The 21,807-nt window shown below is 36.9% G+C and overlaps 1 protein-coding gene across 1 annotated transcript in view; it reads left to right on the top strand.

Moving 5' to 3' along the window:
* EP400 (E1A binding protein p400) overlaps positions 1-21,807 on the top strand; it is a 194,152-nt gene that overhangs the window by 21,149 nt on the left and 151,196 nt on the right. Inside the window, 4 exon segments of the mRNA XM_077159524.1 lie at positions 190-300; positions 16,738-16,828; positions 18,434-18,541; positions 19,065-19,444. Of these exon segments, the coding sequence (XP_077015639.1) occupies positions 190-300; positions 16,738-16,828; positions 18,434-18,541; positions 19,065-19,444 (690 nt within the window).

Genomic DNA, 21,807 nt, shown 5'->3' with positions numbered 1-21,807 from the left:
CTGCAAGGTTTGCTGTTGAATTAGGTGGTTATGACTGTGTCATTTCTGTGTCCTTTTACAGGATTTGATGCAAAAATCTTTCAGTTATAAGCACAAACATCAGTGAGCTGTCAGCAATAAAATTCTAACAAAATTTTGAGCAGTCTTAAAAATTATGTTGCCTTTTTTTCTCAAAATATTTCCTCCCAGGTAAAGGTTGTGACAGGAAAGGATGGGCAGACTGGTACTCCCGTTGCTATAGCAACCCAGCTTCCTCCAAATGTTTCTGCTGCTTTTTCATCCCAGCAGCAACCACTTCAGGTACTTTTTGATGGTTCTAAGAATGTAGTCTCATCCCAAACTTTTCCTTCATCCAGATATTTTAACCGTCAATTTACTATTTGCTCTTCAGCATTTTTTTTTCCAGAGCCCATTCCTTATTTTTAAAAAATTAAAAAAAAACCTTCCTGCTTATAAAATAATAAAATTAAATTGCATGAATAAATGCGAACACAGACCTTAATGCATTATTTTTTCTTTGTTGACCTGTAATGCAATAGTAGCTTCTAGCATGCATGTCATCTAATACTTTTAAGTCCTTTCACTGTTTGCTCAGGATGCCTTGTGTGCTGTGTTTTAAATGTTGGTTCTTTCCTATATCTTTTACCTATATTTTCGAGAACAGCGTAAAACAGAACAAGAGAAAAGATGTAACTGGATAATAATGTGGTATTTTCTGTAGATAGAAGAAATGCGGAAGTGAAACCCACCCAAAATTCTCAGGACTATAGGCATCTGAGTGGATGGTAGTTGAGAGCAAACTGATTATTTTTAATTTTTAGAAAACCATCCAGTATTTCATAGTAATGTCAAGAACTTAAAAGTGAAGGTCAAATTCTAATACTTCTGGCATAGAGTGTGCTGGGTTCTGAAAGTAGTTTCATCTTTGTGGTGACATATTTTTTTTTAATTTATTTATTAAAAAAATAAAGAAACAAACAAAATAAAACAACATACATAATCAGTAATTCACAATATCATCACTTAGTTGCATATTCATCATTTCTTAGAACATTTACATCGATTTAGAAAAAGAAATGAAAAGATAACAGAAAAAGAAATAAAACGATAACAGAGAAAAAAAAGTTATACATACCATACCCCTTACCCCTCGCTGTCATTGATCACTAGCATTTAAACTAAATTTATTTTAGCATTTGTTCCCCCTATTATTTATTTTTATTCCATATGTTCTACTCCTTTGTTGACAAGGTAGATAAAAGGAGCATCAGAACCAAGGTTTTCACAATCACACAGTCACATTGTGACAGCTGTATCATTATTCAATCATCCTCAAGAAACATGGCTGCTGGAACACAGCTCTACATTTTCAGGCAGTTCCCTCCAGCCTCTCCATAACATCTTGAATAACAAGTTGATATCTACTTGATGCATAAGAGTAACCTCCAGGATAACCTCTCAATTCTGTTTGAAATCTCTCGGCCGTTGACACTTTGTCTCATTTCCCTCTTCCCCCTTTTGGTCGAGAAGGTTTTCTCAATCCCTTGATGCTAAGTCTCAGCTCATACTAGGGTTTTCCTCAAGCCCTTGATGCTGAGTCTCCGTTCATTCCAAGATCTCTGTCCCACGTTGCCAGGAAGGTCCACACCCCTGGGAATCATGTGTGGTGACATGTTTTATGTAAATATTTTGATATAATTTCGGACTTCTGCAAGTTTGCAAGAATGGTACAGAGAAACTCCCCTTATTCCTTTTACCCAAGTTTTCTACTTGTTAACTTTTTACCCCATTTGCATTATTCTCATTCAGTCCCCCTCTCACTCATAGACAGTTCTATATATGTATGCTGCCCCCTTCCCCAAACCACTAAGAGGAGGTGCAGACATCTTCTCATGCAGTTATCCCTAAATATCAGCCTGTGTTAGGTAAGGACATTCTTTTACCTAACTGGAGTACGATGATCAAAATTAGGAAAACTTATGCTAATAAAGACTTTTATCTACTCTACAGTTCATATCCAAATTTCATCTGTTGTCCCAGTTATGTTCTCCATGGCTGTTTTCCCCTGTCTAGGATCACCCATTGTGTTTAGTTGTCTTGCCTCTTTGTCCTTTTATCTGTCTGTCATGATATTTTTTAAGAGTACAGAGCAGTTATTTGTAGCACTTCTTTCAATATGGGTCGTCTGGTTTTCCCCATGTTAGATTTTTGTTGTGTATTTTTGAGAAGAATACCCCAGAAATGGTGATGTATCCAGCTCAGTAGAGGCCATGGTGTCCATTTGTTCTCACCCTACTGTTGTTAAATTTGACTGCGTGGTTAAGGTGGTGTGCACCAGGCTTTTCACTGTGTTGTTGTGATTTTTCTATTTATAAATGGTAAGTAATTTTAGGAGATAATCTTGAGACTATAAATACCCTGTATCTCAGTAAACTTTCACCCTCTAATTTTGATATCTGTGGAGTCTTACCTGAATCAATACTTAAAAAACTGCAAAATAGATTTTCTAACCCCATTGTTCCTTCTATTATTAGTTTGCATCTACTATAATGAAGAACTTTCCCTTTGACTCTATTTATGTCTTCATTCGTATATGAATTCTTACTTTAATTAGTGGGTTATATAGCATATCACTATTGGGATTTAATTTCATTTATTTACATTTATTTAATTTACAGTCAATAAAATTCACTCTGGTAGCTTTGCATCCTCCCTGGCACTTGGTATCATCAGTTATTTTTTAGCCGTACTAGTAGGTACGCGCTTGTTTTAATTTGTGTATTCCTGAAGACTGATGATGTTGAACATCTTTTCATGTGTTTATTTTTCATTTGTGTATCTTCTTTGGTGACATATTTGTTCATGTCTTTTGTCTATTTTTTCATTAGGTTGTTTGTTTATTTCTTGCATTTTAAGAATTATTTATATAATCTGCATGCAAGCCCTTTATCAGATATGTGCTTTGCAAGTATTTTCTCCCAGTGTGTGGCTTATCTTACTCTAATAACACACTCTCAGAGCAAAAGTTTTAAATATTGATGAAGTCCATTTTATTAGTTTTTTTCTTTTATGGATTGTAGTTTTGATTTCATATCTTAACTCTTTTCTTTAACTTGAGGCCACAAAGATTTTCTCTCATGTTTTCTTCTAGCAGTTTTATAGTTCCATGTTTTACATTTAGATCTATGATCTGTTTTGAGTAAATTTTTATGTAATGGGAGAGATATAAGTAGAGTTTCATTTCTTTGCATATAGGTATCCATTTGTTCCAGCACTATTTCTTGAAAAGGCTAATCTTTTTCTGTTGAATTGACATTGCATCTTTGTGAAAAATCAGTTGATCATGTTTGTGTAGGTCTAATTCTAAGTTATTTATTCTCTTCCATTGATTCATGTATCTTTTTGCCAATTCCACACTGTCTTGTTTATAGTAGCTTAATAATAAGTCTTGAAGTTAGGTGATGTGAGTTCACCAACTTTGTTCTTTTTCAAAATTGCTTTGGTCATTCTAGTTCCTTTATCTTTTCATAAAATTTTAGAATCAACTTGCTGATATCTATAAAACATCCTACTGGGATTTTGATTGGGATTGCATCAAATATATCGACCAGTTTGGGAGAATTAACATAGTGAAAATATTGCTTTTTAGACCATGAATATAGTACATCTTTCCATTTATTTAGGTCTTCTTTGATTTCTTTCGTAAGTGTTTAATAGTTTTTAGCATAACATTCCTGTATGTATTTTGTTAGACCTGTTCTTAAGTATTCTAATTTTGGTGTTGTAAATGGTGCTTTTTAAAAAAACGTTTTGATTTTGAATTGTTCATTGCAAGTATATAGAAATAGAATTGATTATTTGAACTTGTATTCTGCAACCTTGCTAAACTCATTTATTAGTTTTAGGAGTAAAAAATCTATGAGTTTTTTTTACATAGATAGTCTGTTATCTACAAATAGAGCAGGATTTATTTATTATTTTTTTATTTTTTTATTTTTCCTTTCTCATCTGTATGTCTCTTACTTTCTTTTTCTTGCCTTGTTCCATTAGCAAGGACTTACACTATGAAAGTTGAGTAGGAATAGTCAGAGCTGACATCCTTGCCTTGTTCCTGATCTGGGGGGGAAACTTTCAGTTTTTTATTGTTAAGTGTGATGTTAGCCGCAGGTTTTATAGATCTCTTTTATCAGGTTGAGGAAGTTCCTTTTTATTCCTAGACTGTGGAGAATATTTATCATGAATGGATGTTGAATTTTGTCGAATGCTGTATCTGTTATTTCTTGAGATGATCATGTGATTTTTCTTCATTAATTTGTTAATTGGTGAATTACAATTTACATACAGGGAAATGCATAGATTTTTTTTTAATACATAGATCTTTTTTTAAGGTTATTGAAGTTTTTTTTTTTAATTAAAAAAATTTTTTTTTAATATCAAAAAACACCAAACAGAAACAAACATTCTTAACTTTTGGTCATTCTGTTCTACATATATAATCAGTAATTCACAATATCATCACATAGCTGCATATTCATCATCATGATCATTTCTTGGAACATTTGCATCTATTCAGAAAAAGAAATAAAAAGACAACAGAAAAACATTCATACATGCCATACCCCTTACCCCTCCCTTTCATTGATCACTAGCATTTCGATCTACTAAATTTATTTTAACATTTGTTCCTCCTATTATTTATTTTTATTCCATATGTTTTACTTGTCTGTTGACAAGGTAGATAAAAGGAGCATAAGACATAAGGTTTTCATAATCACACAGTCACATTGTGAAAGTTATATCATTGTATAGTCATCTTCAAGAAACATGACTGTTGGAGCACAGGTCTACATTTTCAGGCAGTTCCCTCCAGCCTCCCCATTACACCTTAACTAAAAAAGGTGATATCTATATAATGCATAAGAATAACCTCCAGGATAACCTCTTGACTCTGGAATCTCTCAGCCATTGACACTTTATTTTGTCTCATTTCACTCTTCCCCCTTTTCGTCGAGAAGGTTTTCTTAGTCTTTTGATGCTGAGTCTCAGCTCATTCTAGGAGAAAATACATAGATCGTAAGTGTTACAGTTAGCTGAGTTTTGACAAAGGTATACATTCATTACATTCATGTAACTGCTATGCCTACATTTTTATTATCCCCCAAAGTTTCCTTTTTCTCCTTGCCAGTCAGCTGCCATGCCCTCCCAGCCTTGCCCTTTCTGTGTTTATTTTGTTGCTTAAATATCTGTGATTTGACCAGTAAAAGCTAGCCCTGGTATACTCATGACATATCCCTATCACTCTCTGAGTTCTTCCTACCCCCCCCCTTTTTTTTTTATTGTGGTAACATGTATATGAAATTTGCCATTTTAACATTTCCCTGCTTTCTGGCACAAAATATTCATCTTGTATATATATTTTTTTTTGGAGAGGTGTAAGACAATAGTGCATTTATAGGCCACATTGATCAATATTTGCACAAGGACAGAACTTCTGGTAGATGCAGGACAATAGAAGGCAACGAGTACCTGTAAACGTATGAAAAAGATGCCCAGTCTCACAGTGGTGCTAATGAAACCAGCTTGTCAGAAATTAAATTGGATGGAATCTGTTGATAGACCAATGGGAATGCTCTTCTACTTTTATAGCTAGAATTTGATCTAGCTATTAGGAAACGTTTTGCTTTTTCTGGAAGAGGTGCACATGTGCATAGCCTGTGGCCAGCAGTATGTTCTGGAGATGGTTTGGTGTCTGTGCTCCGGAACACATGTGACAGCATTCCTCTTGCAGGCTTGGTGTAGCAGTTACAAAGTGGGAAGAACGAAAGTGCCCAGTGGCTGCAGAATGAACGAGTGGACGGTGTGAATCTGTACAAAGGAATACTTAGCCGTAGTGAGAATAAGTGAACCGTTTCAACAACATGCATCAACATGGATGAATTGCAGTAACATACAGTTGAACCAAGGAAGTAAGTCACAGAAGAATGCAAACAGTAGAGTTCCCTTGATGTAAAGTTCAGTAGTAAGCAAACTGAACAAAATATTGCTTAGAAATAAGTCTGTAGGTGATAACAGTACAAAGACAAGCAAGGAAATATTTAACACAAAATTCAGAGAGCAATTACCTTGGTGAGTGTCTTCATCTGCCGAGGCTGCTGTAATAAAGCACCACAACTGAATGGCTTAGAACCGCAGTGCTTTATTGCCTGACAGTAGTGGAGACCAGAAGCCTGAGTCAAGGGATGGGCAGGGTTCTGACGGTGCCTGTTCTTGCAGGCAGGCCATGGCGTAGCTCCACCTCTGCCCCCAACACAAGTCCGACCTCTCTCTGTCTCCTCCTGGCTGCGACCATGTGTTCCCCCTTTATGAGGACGCAGGTCCTGTTGGACTAGGCATCCCCCGCCCCCATCCATTTTGGCCTCATCTTAACCCATCACATCTTCAGAGGTCCTGTTTCCAAACGGCCACGTTCACGGGAATGGCGACTTGAACATGCCTTTTTGAGGGACACATTTCTGTTTGTAGCAGTGGGGAAGGGGCATGCTTTTAATATGTGGGTATTTCATTTCTCCAGCTGCAAGATGAGTGTGGGGGTGGGTCCTTTACGTGGCAAAGTGTGCGTATATATTTTTCTAGGTTTCTTTACAACATTTTATTATAAAAAATTTTATACAGAAGGTTGAACAAATTGCTTGGGTAAACACATATGCCCACTATTTAGATTCTACACTAAATTTTGCTATAGTTTTTAATATATTTGTCTTGTAATCTTTTTTTGTATGTATGTTATGTTTTATAATAAAATGTATTTAAAGGTATAAAAGCCAGAAAACTAAGTATTCTCCATTTTGAGTTGTACGTCTTTGAGGTGAATACCAAGCTTTCATTCAATAAAAATCTAAGGAAATAAAAAAATAGGAAGTCTGTCAGAAAAGGCTTGAAATGAAAAAAATGTCCTTCCTTTTCTTTGGGGGAAAAAAACTCAGTATGAGTTTTATTATTTATAGTCAGTTGTAGAACTTTTATACCAGCCAATCTATTGGTAATGAAACTCTAGAAATAAATTCAGAATTCTCTGTACTATATATGTATAATTTCTGTCTACTTCTAAAAGTTTAATTAATGTTTAGTACTACATCTGCACGATGTAGGCATCATGCAGAAAGTACAGATTTCCCATTAGCCACTCCCCCCGAGGTAGTATTAATGAGTGCAGAGATGTCACGTAGTCACGCATAAAATAATGTTGATATACACACACACATTTATGTATGTATGTAATTATATAAAGAATCAACCTAAGTAGGAGTATTTCACTGGCTTTTCTGTTAGAGAAGATGAGTAATTATCTAAAATCCCATCACTCCAACACAACTACTTACATTATGTTACATGTATACCAGTTTCAACATATATATTTACACTGTTTTGTTTTGTTATTTAATAAATACTCATGTTTTATTTACTTTTGATACTTATTATTTTAACAACTGCTAATTCTCCATTGTTTTGAGTAATGGTTTTCCTCAGCCCATTAAACCATTTTCTAATGTTGAACTTTTAGGTTATATTTCTTCTGTTTAGGAAAAAAAATCTCACATGTGACATCAGCGTATCAAGAGAGTATAGTATCTTTATGATGCTTGGTATATATTGCCACTTTGTTTTTAGCTAAACAGTGCTGCTAGAAATAGTAAGTGGCCCTAGTTTTGTTAAAGCCTTGACTATGCTGGTAAGCATTCTAAAAAGGGCTTAAGACATATTCTCAGGATAAATTTTGTTATTTGCAACCAAGTGTAGAATTATTTATATAAACTAATTTGATGTTAATTAAGCTCTAGAAATAAATCTGGTGTTCTCAGTATTGTACGTATATTCTTTTTTGTCTCCTTCCAAAGGATTTTTTTTTTTTAATATTTTTTTTTGGGAAATCTTCACACACAGATAGTCTGTAAATGGTATACATTCATTGGCTCACAGTGTCATCACATACTTGTGTATTCATCACCATGATCATTTTTAGAACATTTGCATCAATCCAGAAAAAGAAATAAAAAGAAAAAAACTCATACATCTCATAGCCCTTACCCCTCCCTCTCATTGACCATTGGAATTTTAATCCTACTCAATTTTTTACACTTTATCCTCCTCCCCCTATTATTTATTTATTTTTTCTTTATTTATTTACTCATCTGTCCATACCCTGGATAAAAGGAGCATCAGACACAAGGTTTTCACAGTCACACAGTCACAATGTAAAAGCTCTGTGGTTACACAATCATCTTCAAGAATCAAGGCTACTGGGACACAGCTCAATAGTTTCAGGTACTTCCCTCTAGCAATGCACCATAAACTAAAAAGGGATATCTATGTAATGCATAAGAATAACCTCTAGGATAACCTCTCAGGTCTGTTTGAAATCTCTCAGCCACTGACACTTTATTTTGTCTCATTTCTCTCTTCCCCGTTTTGGTCAAGAAGACTTCTCAATCCCATGATCCAGGTCCCAGCTTATCCCAGGATCCTATCGCATGTTGCCAGGGAGATTTATACCCCTGGGAGTCATGTCCCACATAGGGGGGGGGCAGTAAGTTTACCTGCCGACTTGGCTTAGAGAGAGGCCACATCTGAGCAACAAAAGAGGTTCTCTGGGGGTGACTTTTAGGCCCAATTATAAGTAGCCTTAACTTCTCCTTTGTAGTAATAAGTTTCATAGGGGTGAACCCCAAGATTGAGGGCTCGACCTACTGAATTGGTTGTCCCCACTGCTTGCGAGAATATCAGGAATTCCCCAGATGGGAAAGTTGAATATTTCTTCCTTTCTCCCCAGTCACCCAAGGGGACTTCCCTTTCAAAAGATTTTGAAGTGATATTATTGAGTACATTTATTGTATACAAAATAATACTGGTAATATTAGTTATTTAAGCTAAATAAGCCATTCTAATTGCAGATTACTTTTCAGTGATTCTGATGTTAGAGAAAATGAATAATTACTTATAATTCTTTAACTCCTGCTCAACTATTATTGTTTTTATATTATCTTGCATATGTGTTCATATTTTTATGTGTATAATTCAAATATATGTATTAGGTATGAAGTGGTATCTCATCTTGTTTTTAATGTACGTACATTTAAAAAGAAAACCTGAAATGTTTTTCTGCTTTTATTTTTAGGCCTTCTTTCAGTTATCTTTACCCAAGGTTACCTTATGTTCTAGTTTGCTAGCTGTTGGAATGTGGTATACCAGAAATAGAATGGCTTTTAAAAAGAAGACTTTATTGAGTTGCTAGTTTATAGTGCTAAGGCTGTGAAAATGTCCCAATTAAAACAAGTCTATAAAAATGTCCAAATTAAGGTACCAACAAGAGGTTACCTTCACTCAAGAAAGGCTGATGAAGGTCAGGGTTTCTCTCTCAGCTGGAAAGGCACATGATGAACATGGTAATGCCTGCTAGTTTTCTCTCCAGGCTTTTTCTTTCATGAAGTTCCCCCAGAGACATTATCTTTCTTTATCTCCAGAGGTCTCTGGCTGCATGGTCTCTCCTGGTTCTCATGGCTCTGAAGCTTTTTCCAAAATGTTTCCTCTTTTAAAGGATTCCAGTAAACTAATCAAAACCCACCTGGAATGGGTAGAGTTACATCTCCCTCTAATCAAAGGTTAATACCCACAATTGGGGACGTCCCATCTCCGTGGAGATAATCTAATCAAGTCTTCCACCTACAGTGCTGAATAGCAAATAAAATAAATGGCTGCTTCCACAAATGAATCAGAATTAAAACATGGCTTTTCTAGGGTACATAATCCTTTCAGGCTGGCACACTGGGAGATTTTTTTTTTTTTTATTAATTAAAAAAAATTAACAAAACATTTAGAAATCATTCCATTCTACATGTACAATCAGTAATTCTTAATATCATCATATAGTTGCATATTCATCATTTCTTAGTACATTTGCATCGATTCAGAAAAAGAAATAAAAAGACAACAGAATAAGAATTAAAACGATAATAGAGAGAAAAAAAAAACTTATACCTCACATGCAGCTTCATTCAATGTTTTAACATAATTGCATTACAATTAGGTAGTATTGTGCTGTCCATTTCTGAGTTTTTATATCCAGTCCTGTTGCACAGTCTGTATCCCTTCAGCTCCAATTACCCCTTCTCTCTCTTTTTTTTTTAATTAAAGGAAAAAATGAAATTAACCCAACATTTAGAAATCATACCATTCTATATATGCAATCAGTAATTCTTAACATCATCACATAGATGCATGATCATCGTTTCTTAGTACATTTGCATCGGTTTAGAAGAACTAGCAACACAACCGAAAAAGATATAGAATGTTAATATAGAGAAAAAAATAAAAGTAATAATGGTCAAAACAAAACAAAACAAAACAAAATCCTATAGCTCAGATGCAGCTTCATTCAGTGTTTTAACATGATTACTTTACAATTAGGTATTATTATGCTGTCCATTTTTGAGTTTTTGTATCTAGTCCTATTGCACAGTCTGTATCCCTTCAGCTCCAATTGCCCATCATCTTACCCTGTTTCTACTTCCTGCTGGACTCTGTTACCAATGACATATTCCAAATTTATTCTTTTTTTTTTTTTTATTAATTAAAAAAAGAATTAACAAAACAATTAGAAATCATTCCAATCTACATGTACAATCAGTAATTCTTAATAACATCACATAGTTGCATATTCATCATTTCTTAGTACATTTGCATCGATTTAGAAAAAGAAATAAAAAGACAACAGAATAAGAATTAAAACAATAATAGAAAGAAAAAAAAACAAAAAAAACAAAAACAAAAAACCTATACCTCACATGCAGCTTCATTCAGTGTTTTAACATAATTGCATTACAATTGGGTAGTATTGTGCTGTCCATTTCTGAGTTTTTATATCCAGTCCCGTTGTACAGTCTGTATCCCTTCATCTCCAATTATCCCTTCTTTTTTTTTTTTTTTTTAATTAATGGAAAAAAGGAAATTAACCCAACATTTAGAGATCATACCATTCTACACATGCAATCATTAATTCTTAACATCATCACATAGATGCATGATCATTTCTTAGTACATTTGCATTGGTTTAGAAGAACTAGCAACATAACTGAAAAAGATATAGAATGTTAATATAGAGAAAAAAATAAAAGTAATAATAGTAAAATCAAAACAAAACAAAACAAAACAAAACAAAAACTTATAGCTCAGATGCAGCTTCATTCAGTGTTTTAACATGATTACTTTACAATTAGGTATTATTGTGCTGTCCATTTTTGAGTTTTTGAATCTAGTCCTGTTGCACAGTCTGTATCCCTTCAGCTTCAATTACCCATTGTCTTACCCTGTTTCTAACTCCTGCTGAACTCTGTTACCAATGACATATTTCAAGTTTATTCTCGAATGTCCGTTCACATCAGTGGGACCATACAGTATTTGTCCTTTAGTTTTTGGCTAGACTCACTCAGCATAATGTTCTCTAGGTCCATCCATGTTATTACATGCTTCATAAGTTTATCCTGTCTTAAAGCTGCATAGTATTCCATCGTATGTATATACCACAGTTTGTTTAGCCACTCTTCTGTTGATGGAGATTTTGGCTGTTTCCATCTCTTTGCAATTGTAAATAACGCTGCTGTAAACATTGGAGTGCAAATGTCTGTTTGTGTCTTTGCCCTTAAGTCCTTTGAGTAGATTCCCAGCAATGGTACTGCTAGGTCGTATGGCAATTCTATATTCAGCTTTTTGAGGAACCGCCAAACTGCCTTCCACAGTGGTTGCACCATTTGACATTCCCACCAACAGTGGATAAGTGTGCCTCTTTCTCCGCATCCTCTCCAGCACTTGTCATTTTCTGTTTTGTTGATAATGGCCATTCTGGTGGGTGTGAGATGATATCTCATTGTGGTTTTGATTTGTATTTCTCTAATGGCCAGGGACATTGAGCATCTCTTCATGTGCCTTTTGGCCATTTGTATTTCCTCTTCTGATAGGTGTCTGTTCAAGTCTTTTTCCCATTTTGTAATTGGGTTGGCTGTCTTTTTGTTGTTGAGTTGAACAATCTCTTTATAAATTCTGGATACTAGACCTGGGAGATTTTTTTTATAAACTTTTTTTATTAATTAAAAGAAAAAAAATTAAACAAAACATTTAGATATCATTCCATTCTACATATACAATCAGTAATTCTTAATATCATCACATGGTTGCATATTCATCATTTCTTAGTACATTTGCATCGATTTAGAAAAAGAAATAAAAGGACAACAGAAAAAGAAATGAAATGATAATAGAGAAAAAAAAAACTATACATACCATACTCCTTACCCCTCGCTTTCATTTACCACTATTTCAAACTGAATTTATTTTAACATTTGTTCCCATTATTTATTTTTATTCCATATGTTCTATTCTTCTGTTGATATAGTAGCTAAAAGGAGCATCAGACACAAGGTTTTCACATTCACAGAGTCTCATTGTGAAAGCTATATCATTGTTCAGTCATCATCAAGAAACATGGCTACTGGAACACAGCTCTACATTTTCAGGCACTTCCCTCCAGCCTCTCCACTACATCTTGAATAACAAGGTGATATCTACTTAATGCGTAAGAATAACCTCCAGGATAACCTCTCGACTCTGTTTGGAATCTCTCAGCCATTGACACTTTGTCTCATTTCCCTCTTCCCCCTTTTGGTCGAGAAGGTTCTCTCAATCCCTGGATGTTAATTCTCAGCTCATTCTAGGGTTTTTCTCAGTCCTTTGATGCTGAGTCTCAGCTCATTCCAGGATCTTTGTCCCACGTTGCCAGGAAGGTCCACACCCCTGGGAGTCATGTCCCACGCAGAGAGGGGGAGGGTGGTGAGACTGCTCGTCATGTTGGCTGGAGAGAGAGGCCACATCTGAGCAACAAAAGAGGCTCTCTTGGGGGTGACTCTTAGGCCTAAATTTTAAGTCAACTTGACCTATCCTCTGTGGGGTTAAGTTTCATATGAACAAACCCCAAGACTGGGGGCTCAGCCTATAGCTTTGGTTGTCCACACTGCTTGTGAGAATATCAAGAATTCAACTTGGGGAAGTTGAATTTCTCCCCACTGTCTCCATTCCCCGAAGGGGGCTTGCAAATACTTTTCCAGTCACTGATCTAATCATTCTGGGATTCATCAGGGCATCACTGTGGACAAACCAACAAAATCTCATGTGCTACCTGAGATTCCAAGTACTTATGACATTCAGTCAAACTTTTTTAGAATCTTGAATTTAAAAAGGCCTTAGGTGATCTAGTCCAAAGTCCTGTTCACTTAGAAGCAAGTCCTCTTAAGGGTCTCAGAAAGGCAGTCGTCTCACTCTTTCTTGACTCTTTCTCTTCTTTCAGCCACAGCACCTAGTCTTAAAAATGGCATTTTCATTGTTAGACAGTTCTAATTATTTTAAAAATTTAAAATTTATTTGCTTCTTTAAACTGGGCAGCAATTTACCTCCGAGTAGCTGCCTCCTGCTACTGGTCTTAATTCTTTCCCTCAGAATAACATAAGTCTGTTTCTCTTTTATGTGACAAATTTCCTAAGTTGTCTTTTCTGTGCACTTTATGTCTCTTATTTCTTTCAGTTCTTCCTTTTTTGGGGGGTGTAGTTTCTAAACTTCTAATAAATTGTCTTCTGTGACAAGTCTAGACAAGTTTCTAGACTTCTAATAAATTATCGTCTCTTAAAATGGACATCAAGAATTAAATTCCCATCAGGGTATTATCTCTTTTCTCTGTGAGAATGTTTTTTTCCTCAAGAGTTCTAATAATGGTTTTTTTTTTTCTTCTTCTTCTTCTGTTTTTTTTGCCATGGCCAGGCACTGGGAATTGAGCCTCGGTCTTCAGCATGGTTAGGTGAGAATTCTGCCACTAACCACTACCCCACCGCCCTCTAATGATGGTTTTTAATTAAAATCAAGTTTGTCTTTTAAAAACGACAGATCTTTCCCAGTGAAACACTCAGGAAGACAATATAAGATAAAGCTCAGAACCATTCTAAACACCGGGAATGTCAGCCACTGCCGAGGTTCTTGGAGGAGCCTCTCTGCGTCCTCCCCAGAGCAGAAGCCAGATCAGGAAACACAGTTATGGCTATGAGCTGTGTATCCCGAGTGCTCTGTGAGAACAACCCCAGTGTTAGCCGCAGTCGGGAAGTTAATACAAAGACTTTGGTCTTCTCTCTCAGCGTCCTTTGATGAGCAGAAGTTTATTTTAAAGAAGTCCAGTTTATCAGTTTTTTCGTATGGTATCCAGTTTTCCTGCACCATATGTTGAAAAAGCTTTCCATTTTCTTTCTGGAAAATCAGATGATCGTATAAATTTGGGCCTTTCTCTGCTTGGCTCCTTTGAGCCATTTTTTGGTCAACAGTGTCCTGCTGACTGTTGCTTTAGAGTGAGCCTTGGAGTCAAGTTCACTAACTTGGTTTTTTTTTTCAAGAGCATGTTTTATTAAGTTCACTGATTCTTCAGCATCTCCAATTTGCTCTTAATACTATCCAAATAATTTATTTCAGAAATTGTGTTTTTCAGTTCTAGAATCTCCAATTGGTCCTTTTCCTTTATAATTTCTATTTTTCTGCTGAGAGTTCCTCTTTTCTTTCACTATAGACATATTTTTCTGTATGTCCTTGGTCATAATTATTAAAGCTGCTTTAAAGTCTTTGTCTGCTAAATCCAATGTCTGAGTCGTCTCAGGGTTGGTGTCCATTGATGTTTTTTGAGTGTGGGTCATGCTTTCTTATTTCTTTGTCATTTTGAATTGTTTTTTTTTCTTTTCCTTTTTGGCATGGGCAGGCTCTGGGAATCAGACTTGGGTCTCGGGAATGGCAGACAAGAATTCTGCCACTGAGCCCCTGTTGCACCACCCTGAATTGGATTTCGTATGTCATGAATAATACATTGTGGAGATTTTGGATTCTGTTGTATTCTTCTGAAGAGTATTGATTGTTTTGCTTTAGCAGTAGGTTAACTCAGTCGAACTATGATTGCACGCTGTCTCCCCGAGGTAGGTGGCGACTGAAATCTCAGTTTAGTTTTTTAACCTTTGCTTGGTGTCTCTCCCATTAGTATGTGGTTTAAGAGTTAGCCAGAGATTTGGGCAGAGATTACAGAGAGGATTTGGAGCCTCCCCCCACCCTCTCCATCTGTCTCCTCTTTGCCATTTCCCCCTTACTCTCCAGTTGCTGAGATCACCTGCTGTTGTCCTACTGTTCTGCAAGCCGTGGGGACTCGGCGTTTCTCTGAGTTTTGATTGTTCCGCACAGCACAGAATGGGGCCTGACCTAATGCCAAATGCCGTAGAAAATGGGACTCTTACCTGGTTCCATTCCCTTCTTGCAGATATCAATTCCTTTCCTCTATTTGCGTATCGTTTAATATTTATATTTCATCTAGAGTTTATTGTTATCAGTAGTATTTTTGGTCTAATAGTATGTTTGGCCATTACTGAAAGCAGACTCTTTTATCCATTTTATAAATAATATTCATTATAGGGCATTTGGAGAATTCAGAAAAGTACACATTCACAAAAGAGAATTGTCCATTTCCTGTAGTCCTGTTCCCGGAGATGACCACTGTTAATACAAGGGCGTCTGCTCTTTGAGTCATTCTTTTCTTCCCTTGCTCCCATTCTTTCTTCATCCTCTCCTCCCCCCATCTTTCTTTTTTTTACATGGGCAGGCACCGGGAATCAAACCCGGGTCCTCGGGCATGGCATCCCCATCTTTCTTAAATGTAAATTGGAGTGCTGTCATGCCCAAGATACTACATATAGCTAATTTCTTTCCTTTTAAATACCTCTTGAAACCTTTCCCTGTGTGAGTAAATACTCCATAGCCTGATTTATAATGGCCACATAGTAATTCCTTCATGTGTTTAGGCATCTGCAACTATTGCATTTAAAATGCCTCACTGAGGTAGTGGATGTAATTGAATCATTAAAAATAGTTTATCAAGTGGCAATTGTCAAGAAGCACCATCCTTAGTATTTACTCTCATTGGGAGGATGGTGTACAGCTCTAAAAGTTATTAGATACAGTTTAAGTCTGTGCTGACCCAGTGGTGGTTAGTTTGTTTCTTTTAAAAATAGCATGCCAATTTAAACATTTTAAGTAACCGGTAACTACACACACACTTGATTTGTGCATCCACTAGAGGGTTAGCTGCAAAGGTAACATCATTTTGAAGATCCCCGCTGGACTGTTAATAGTTGGGGCTTTAGTGTCATCTTCCATGGAAATGCGGTTTAGCCTTTGTATTCAGTTTTGTTTTTGCTTGTTTGTTTTTGGTGTGAAGACATGCCAGGATATGTGGCTTCTTGGTGGGTTGAGTCTGTAGTCAGAGTGGGAAGCCTGATATTTCATGACATGAGCCCTATGCTGTTATTTCACTGCAAAGCCAGTTCCTTTCTGAAGGATTCAATGGATTTTAATTGATTTGAAATTCCATTTAAGACCAGAATGATATATCCTTCTTCAGTCCTTTTTTTTCCCCTCCAGAGGTGGTAAGTTAGAGCCTTAAACCATTTACTATATATAAATGCATACTATATAAGTATGTTAAACTCTACATGCTTCAGAGAGCATTGTTCTTTTTAAAAAAGGAATGAGGTCAGTGTTTGGGATACTAGGATGCTTTTAGCTTATCTTCATTATTCTAACACTGAGTGTTCACAGCCTCACTCTTTTACTTTTTTTCAGCAGCAAGCCCTGGCAGGAACGCTGGGGTCAGGGGCTGGAAGCGGTCTAGAAGGGGACCCTCTTAAGAGGCAGCAGCCGTTACCCCCAACAGGTAGGTTCCAGGGTGTAGGCCAGAGGCTGCTCTTAACACTGGGTCACGGCATAGCTGACACCGTTTCCGAAAGGTGAATGTGAAGGACATTATTGTTTATTACTTTCTTTTGACTTTGAAAGTTAATATTTCTTTTTATGTCTAACAGCTAAACACAGTCTTTATGTGATTGTTTATGTGAGTTGAAGTCAGAGATTTATCCTTCAGTGGAGTAGATACATTCCATTTTGAATTTTCCATGCATTTCCAGTCTCCTTAGTTAATATTATAGGATTGAATGTGAAATTATTGACATTTTGATGTCATTTTTTTCAAGATAAATTTTTTTCTTCAAATTATAAACTTACTATATTTTTCTGTAAAAGATTCAGAAAATTTAGATGCATATGACCGAAGTCCATCTCTGGGTCTGTGTCCCCACAAAGATAGTCACCGTCAACATTTTGTATATTCTTACAGACATTTATCTGTGCACAGACAGCATTGCTGTATATAAATTATTATTTTTTTTAAATCGAATGTAATTAGAAATACACTGTTAAGTGTGTTTTTTGTTTTGGACTTTGTGGATTGTCTACCATCTTTACAAGTCAGCATGCCTACTGTTTTTTTTTTAATGCTGTGCAATGGGGATCGCATTTCATTGTTTTCCATGTGACTATCCGTAATTGCAGCAGCATTTGTTGAGCGTTTGTTTGGTTGTTTTTGTTTGCTTTTGGAGTGCGTGGGCTGGGATTGAACCTAGTCTCCTGCCTGGCAGGCGGGAATTCCACCACGGACCCACCTGTGCACCCCTCACCTGCTGCTTTTAGATACATAGCATCCGCCTGTGCTGGTGCTTCGTTATTCCTGAGCCAGGCAGGCCCTGGTAACCCCACTTGTTATGACCGTTTTTTCTCTGTTTCAGTCAATACAGGGTTGAATATCCAGGCTCATCTACTTTCCTACACGTTTGTAAATAAATCTAAGGAGAAATCTGTAGAAAAGAAGTGGCTAGGTTTAAGGGTATGTGCAATTAAGTATTGGTATTGCTAAATTGTCCTGTAAGAGGGTAGGGCCAGTTTTCACTCCAATCAGCAATTTCTGGTCCTCTCACGTTTTTGCTGTTTTATTTAGTACATGTTCAATCTTTTAATCTTTGTTGTTCTAATGGGTGATAGTTTGATTTGGATTTCTTTCATTTTAAGTAAGGTTGCACAGTACTTTTTCATGTTTATTAGCTATTTGTGATCTTTTCCTCTGAACCCAGTGTTCCAATTCTTTCCCCATTTTTTCTACTTGGGCGTTGGTACTTTCCATATTAGTTTGTAAGAACTTTCTGAATGTTGGCAGCGCAGCCTTTTGTTTGTGGTGTGTGTTACCAGTGCTGTGTCTACAGTTGTTGCTTGTCCTGTGCCTTTTCATGATACTTTTAAAAATGTGTGCAAGTTTTTAATTAAAAGAAATCATATTTATCAGTCACCTTTATGGCTTCTGGATTTTAGTTCATGCATGGAAAGGATTCCCTGTTCAAAGATTATAAAAAAATCTTACACATGTTTTTTTCTACTACTTTTGTGGTTTTATTTTTACATCAAACTGCACCTTTTTTGAAAATTATTCTAGAGCAGTCTAAGAGACCTCGACTTGAAGTGGGTCATCAAGGGGTAGTTTTCCAGCACCCAGGGGTGAATACAGGAGTCCCTCTTCAGCAGTTAATGCCGACAGCACAAGGTAAGACCTAGTTTTAGAGCCAGATCTTTTAGCTGGTAAAGAGGGAGTTGATAGATACCTTAAACTGACACTCTTACAGTCGAGGTAGTATATGTAAAGTAGAATTTCTGAAATTGAGATGATTCTCCAAGTCCCAATTAATGCAATATGGAAAAGCCCTTGGAGACAGCATCGTCTGTGTCTCCTTGTCTCCATGTCTCTCATAGGCTTGCTCCTATGTTCCTTAGTTGCTGCTGCTTTGGGGGATACCCTCTGGTTATTTGATACTTGTCTTCCTTGATACTGACTTGCAGAAGTCAGGTGCCTTTCTTTCCTTTTTTTGTGTGCTCATTTATAACATTAGATCTAATATAATACTAATTTCCCACCAATTCTATTTCCTGTTTTGAGTGTATGAATTGGTTCTTAAGTGATGGGTCTGTGACAAAGCATTGGGATTTAAAAATGTGTTTCTTTCTTAGTTGGTAGAGTGCTTCCAAACTCCAAAGTCAGTGTTGTTGGTTTTTTTATTTTTATTTTGCAGGAGGAATGCCTCCCACCCCTCAGGCCGTTCAACTCACTGGGCAGAAGCCAAGTCAGCATCAGTATGACTCTTCCACAGGGCCTCCTGTACAGAATGCTGCCAGCTTGCACACACCTCCGCCACAGCTCCCCGGGAGGCTGCCCCCCACCAGCGTCCCCACTGCACCCCTCCCGTCTGCACTGCAATTTCCACAGCAGCCACAAATGGTAGAGACTCAGACACAGCTCCAAATTCCAGTGAAGACTCAACAACCAAATGTCCCTGTCCCCCTACCCAGTCAGCTCCCTCCTCCTCTTCCACTGCCTGCACAGACCGCTCTCCAGGCTCCAGTGCCCGGGAAGGCCCAGATGCAGGTCTCTCAGCTTTCATCCCAGCCACAGGTACTCTACAGATATGTGTCCGTTTTGCTAGTTAGAAAGGAGAACAAAGAAAACTGTCTTGCTGAGATGAATTGCCATCTGTTTATTGAAAAGATGTTATATATTACAATAATTTGTAAATTTTCTGTTAAAATTTCTTTCCCACTTTAGAAAAATTAGTTAAGTAGTTGCAACATACTTTTGTTTGGCTCTGTATGTACTCCCTACTACTGTCTATAGTGTAGGGAGCATCCACCCACTTAGCCACAGAGCCCATGAAGGGCACCATGTGTTAGTGCTCAGAGGAAGAGACTCTGACCCATTTTACTCATGCAGGGGCTCCCACTGAGAAACTGGGTGGTTTGCTTAGAGTACAGGTGTTGAGCATTTAATCGGCTCCTTCCTAACCTTTCTACCTCTTCCCTCCAAGGGGCACTTTTCTGGGGGAGGGATACCACAGACTCTACAAATGTGAGTGTTATCAGGCTTGATGGACATGTTAGGTATTTAAAATGTCTCCCCACCACCCCCTGTGGATTTTGTCTTATATACATTTCAAGTATTTAAAATGCCCTCTCTAATTGATTTCACCCAGATGTGGTTTTTACATTACTACATTGAACTGTTTTCAAACCCTCAAGGGTAGTAAAATGTTAAAGCACAAGCATGAGCTGTTTATGGAGCACTGAGGGGGATGGTGGGTAGGGTTTTTCAAAGAACTATATGACCCATCTTTGTTCTTAATAACTTGATTCATTTCTGGGTGTGGTAAAGCCCACTTAAGACAATCTCCCCTTCCTCTTGCTCTCTCCCTCATTAAGAGGGCCCATATCTCACACCCTATACAAAAATTAACTCAAAATGGATCAAAGACCTAAACATTAGATCTAAGACCATAAAATGTTAGAAGAAAATGTAGGGAAATATCTCATAAATCTTATTCTAGAGGTGATTTCCTAGACCTTACACCCAAACATGAGCACTGAAGAAAGAAAGAAATAAATGGAAACTCCTCAAAATTAAACACTTTTACACTTCAGAGAACTTCTGCACGAAAGTAAAACGACAGCCTATGCAATGGGAAACAGTGTATGGAAATGATATATGAGAATTTATGAATTCTGAAATCCAGAATTTATAAAGAGATTGTTCAACTCAACAACAAAAAGACAGACAACCCAATTACAAAATGGGAAAAACACTTGAACAGACACTTCTCAGAAGAGGAAATACAAATGACCAAAAGGTGCATGAAGAGATGCTCAACGTCCCTGGCCATTAGAGAAATGCAAATCAAAACCACAATGAGATATCATCTCACACCCACCAGAATGGCCGTTATCAATAAAACAGAAAATGGCAAGAGCTGGAGAGGATGTGGAGAAAGAGGCACACTTATTCACTGTTGGTGGGAATGTCAAATGGTATAACCGCTGTGGAAGGCAGTTTGGCAGTTCCTCAAAAAGCTAAATATAGAACTGCCATATGACCTGGCAATACTATTGCTAGGTGTCTACTCAGAGGACGTGAGGGCAAAGACACAATCAGACATTTGCACACCAGTGTTTATAGCAGCAATATTTATAATTGCAAAAAGATGAAAACAGCCAAAATGTCCATCAACAGGCGAGTGGCTAAACAAACTGTGGTATATGCATACAATGGAGTATTATGCAGCCGTAAGACAGAATAAAGTGATGAGGTATGTAACAACATGGATGGACCTTGAGGATATTATGCTGAGTGAGATTAGCCAGAAACAAAAGGACAAATACTGTATGGTCTCACTGATATGAACTGACATTAGTGAATAAACTTGGAGAATTTCCTTGGTAACAGAGACCATCAGGAGATAGAAATAGAATAAGATACTGGGTAAATTGAAGCTGAAGGGATACAGATTGTGCAACGGGACTGAATATAAAAACTCAGAAATGGATAGCACGATACTACCTAACTGTAATACAGTTATGTTAAAACACTGAATGAAGCTGCATGTAAGAATGATAGAGGGAGAAGGGCTGGGGGCACAAATGAAATCAGAAAGAAAGATAGACGATAAAGACTAAGGTGGTATAATCTAGGCATGCCTAGAGTGTATAATGATAGTGACTAAAGGTACAAATTAAAAAAATGTTTTTGCATGAGGAAGAACACAGGAATGTCATTACTGCAGGGTGCTGAAAAAAAAAGTATATTTTCCAGATGAGCTTTGAGTTCATGTTCTTTATGAGTATTTGAAATTTATGGCAAAGTTTGATGAAGTATATAGTAATGGAATAATAGAGACAATCCATGGTAGCTGCTGTGTATTTGTCACCTGCAAGGTGTCAGTCTGTGTGAGGAGACCTTCATAAGCGTGACTTGTTTATTCTTGCAGTGAT

This window comes from Tamandua tetradactyla, chromosome 5 (assembly GCF_023851605.1).
Source record: "Tamandua tetradactyla isolate mTamTet1 chromosome 5, mTamTet1.pri, whole genome shotgun sequence".
Lineage (NCBI taxonomy): Eukaryota > Metazoa > Chordata > Mammalia > Pilosa > Myrmecophagidae > Tamandua > Tamandua tetradactyla.
This window is presented reverse-complemented; position numbering and strand designations above follow the sequence as displayed.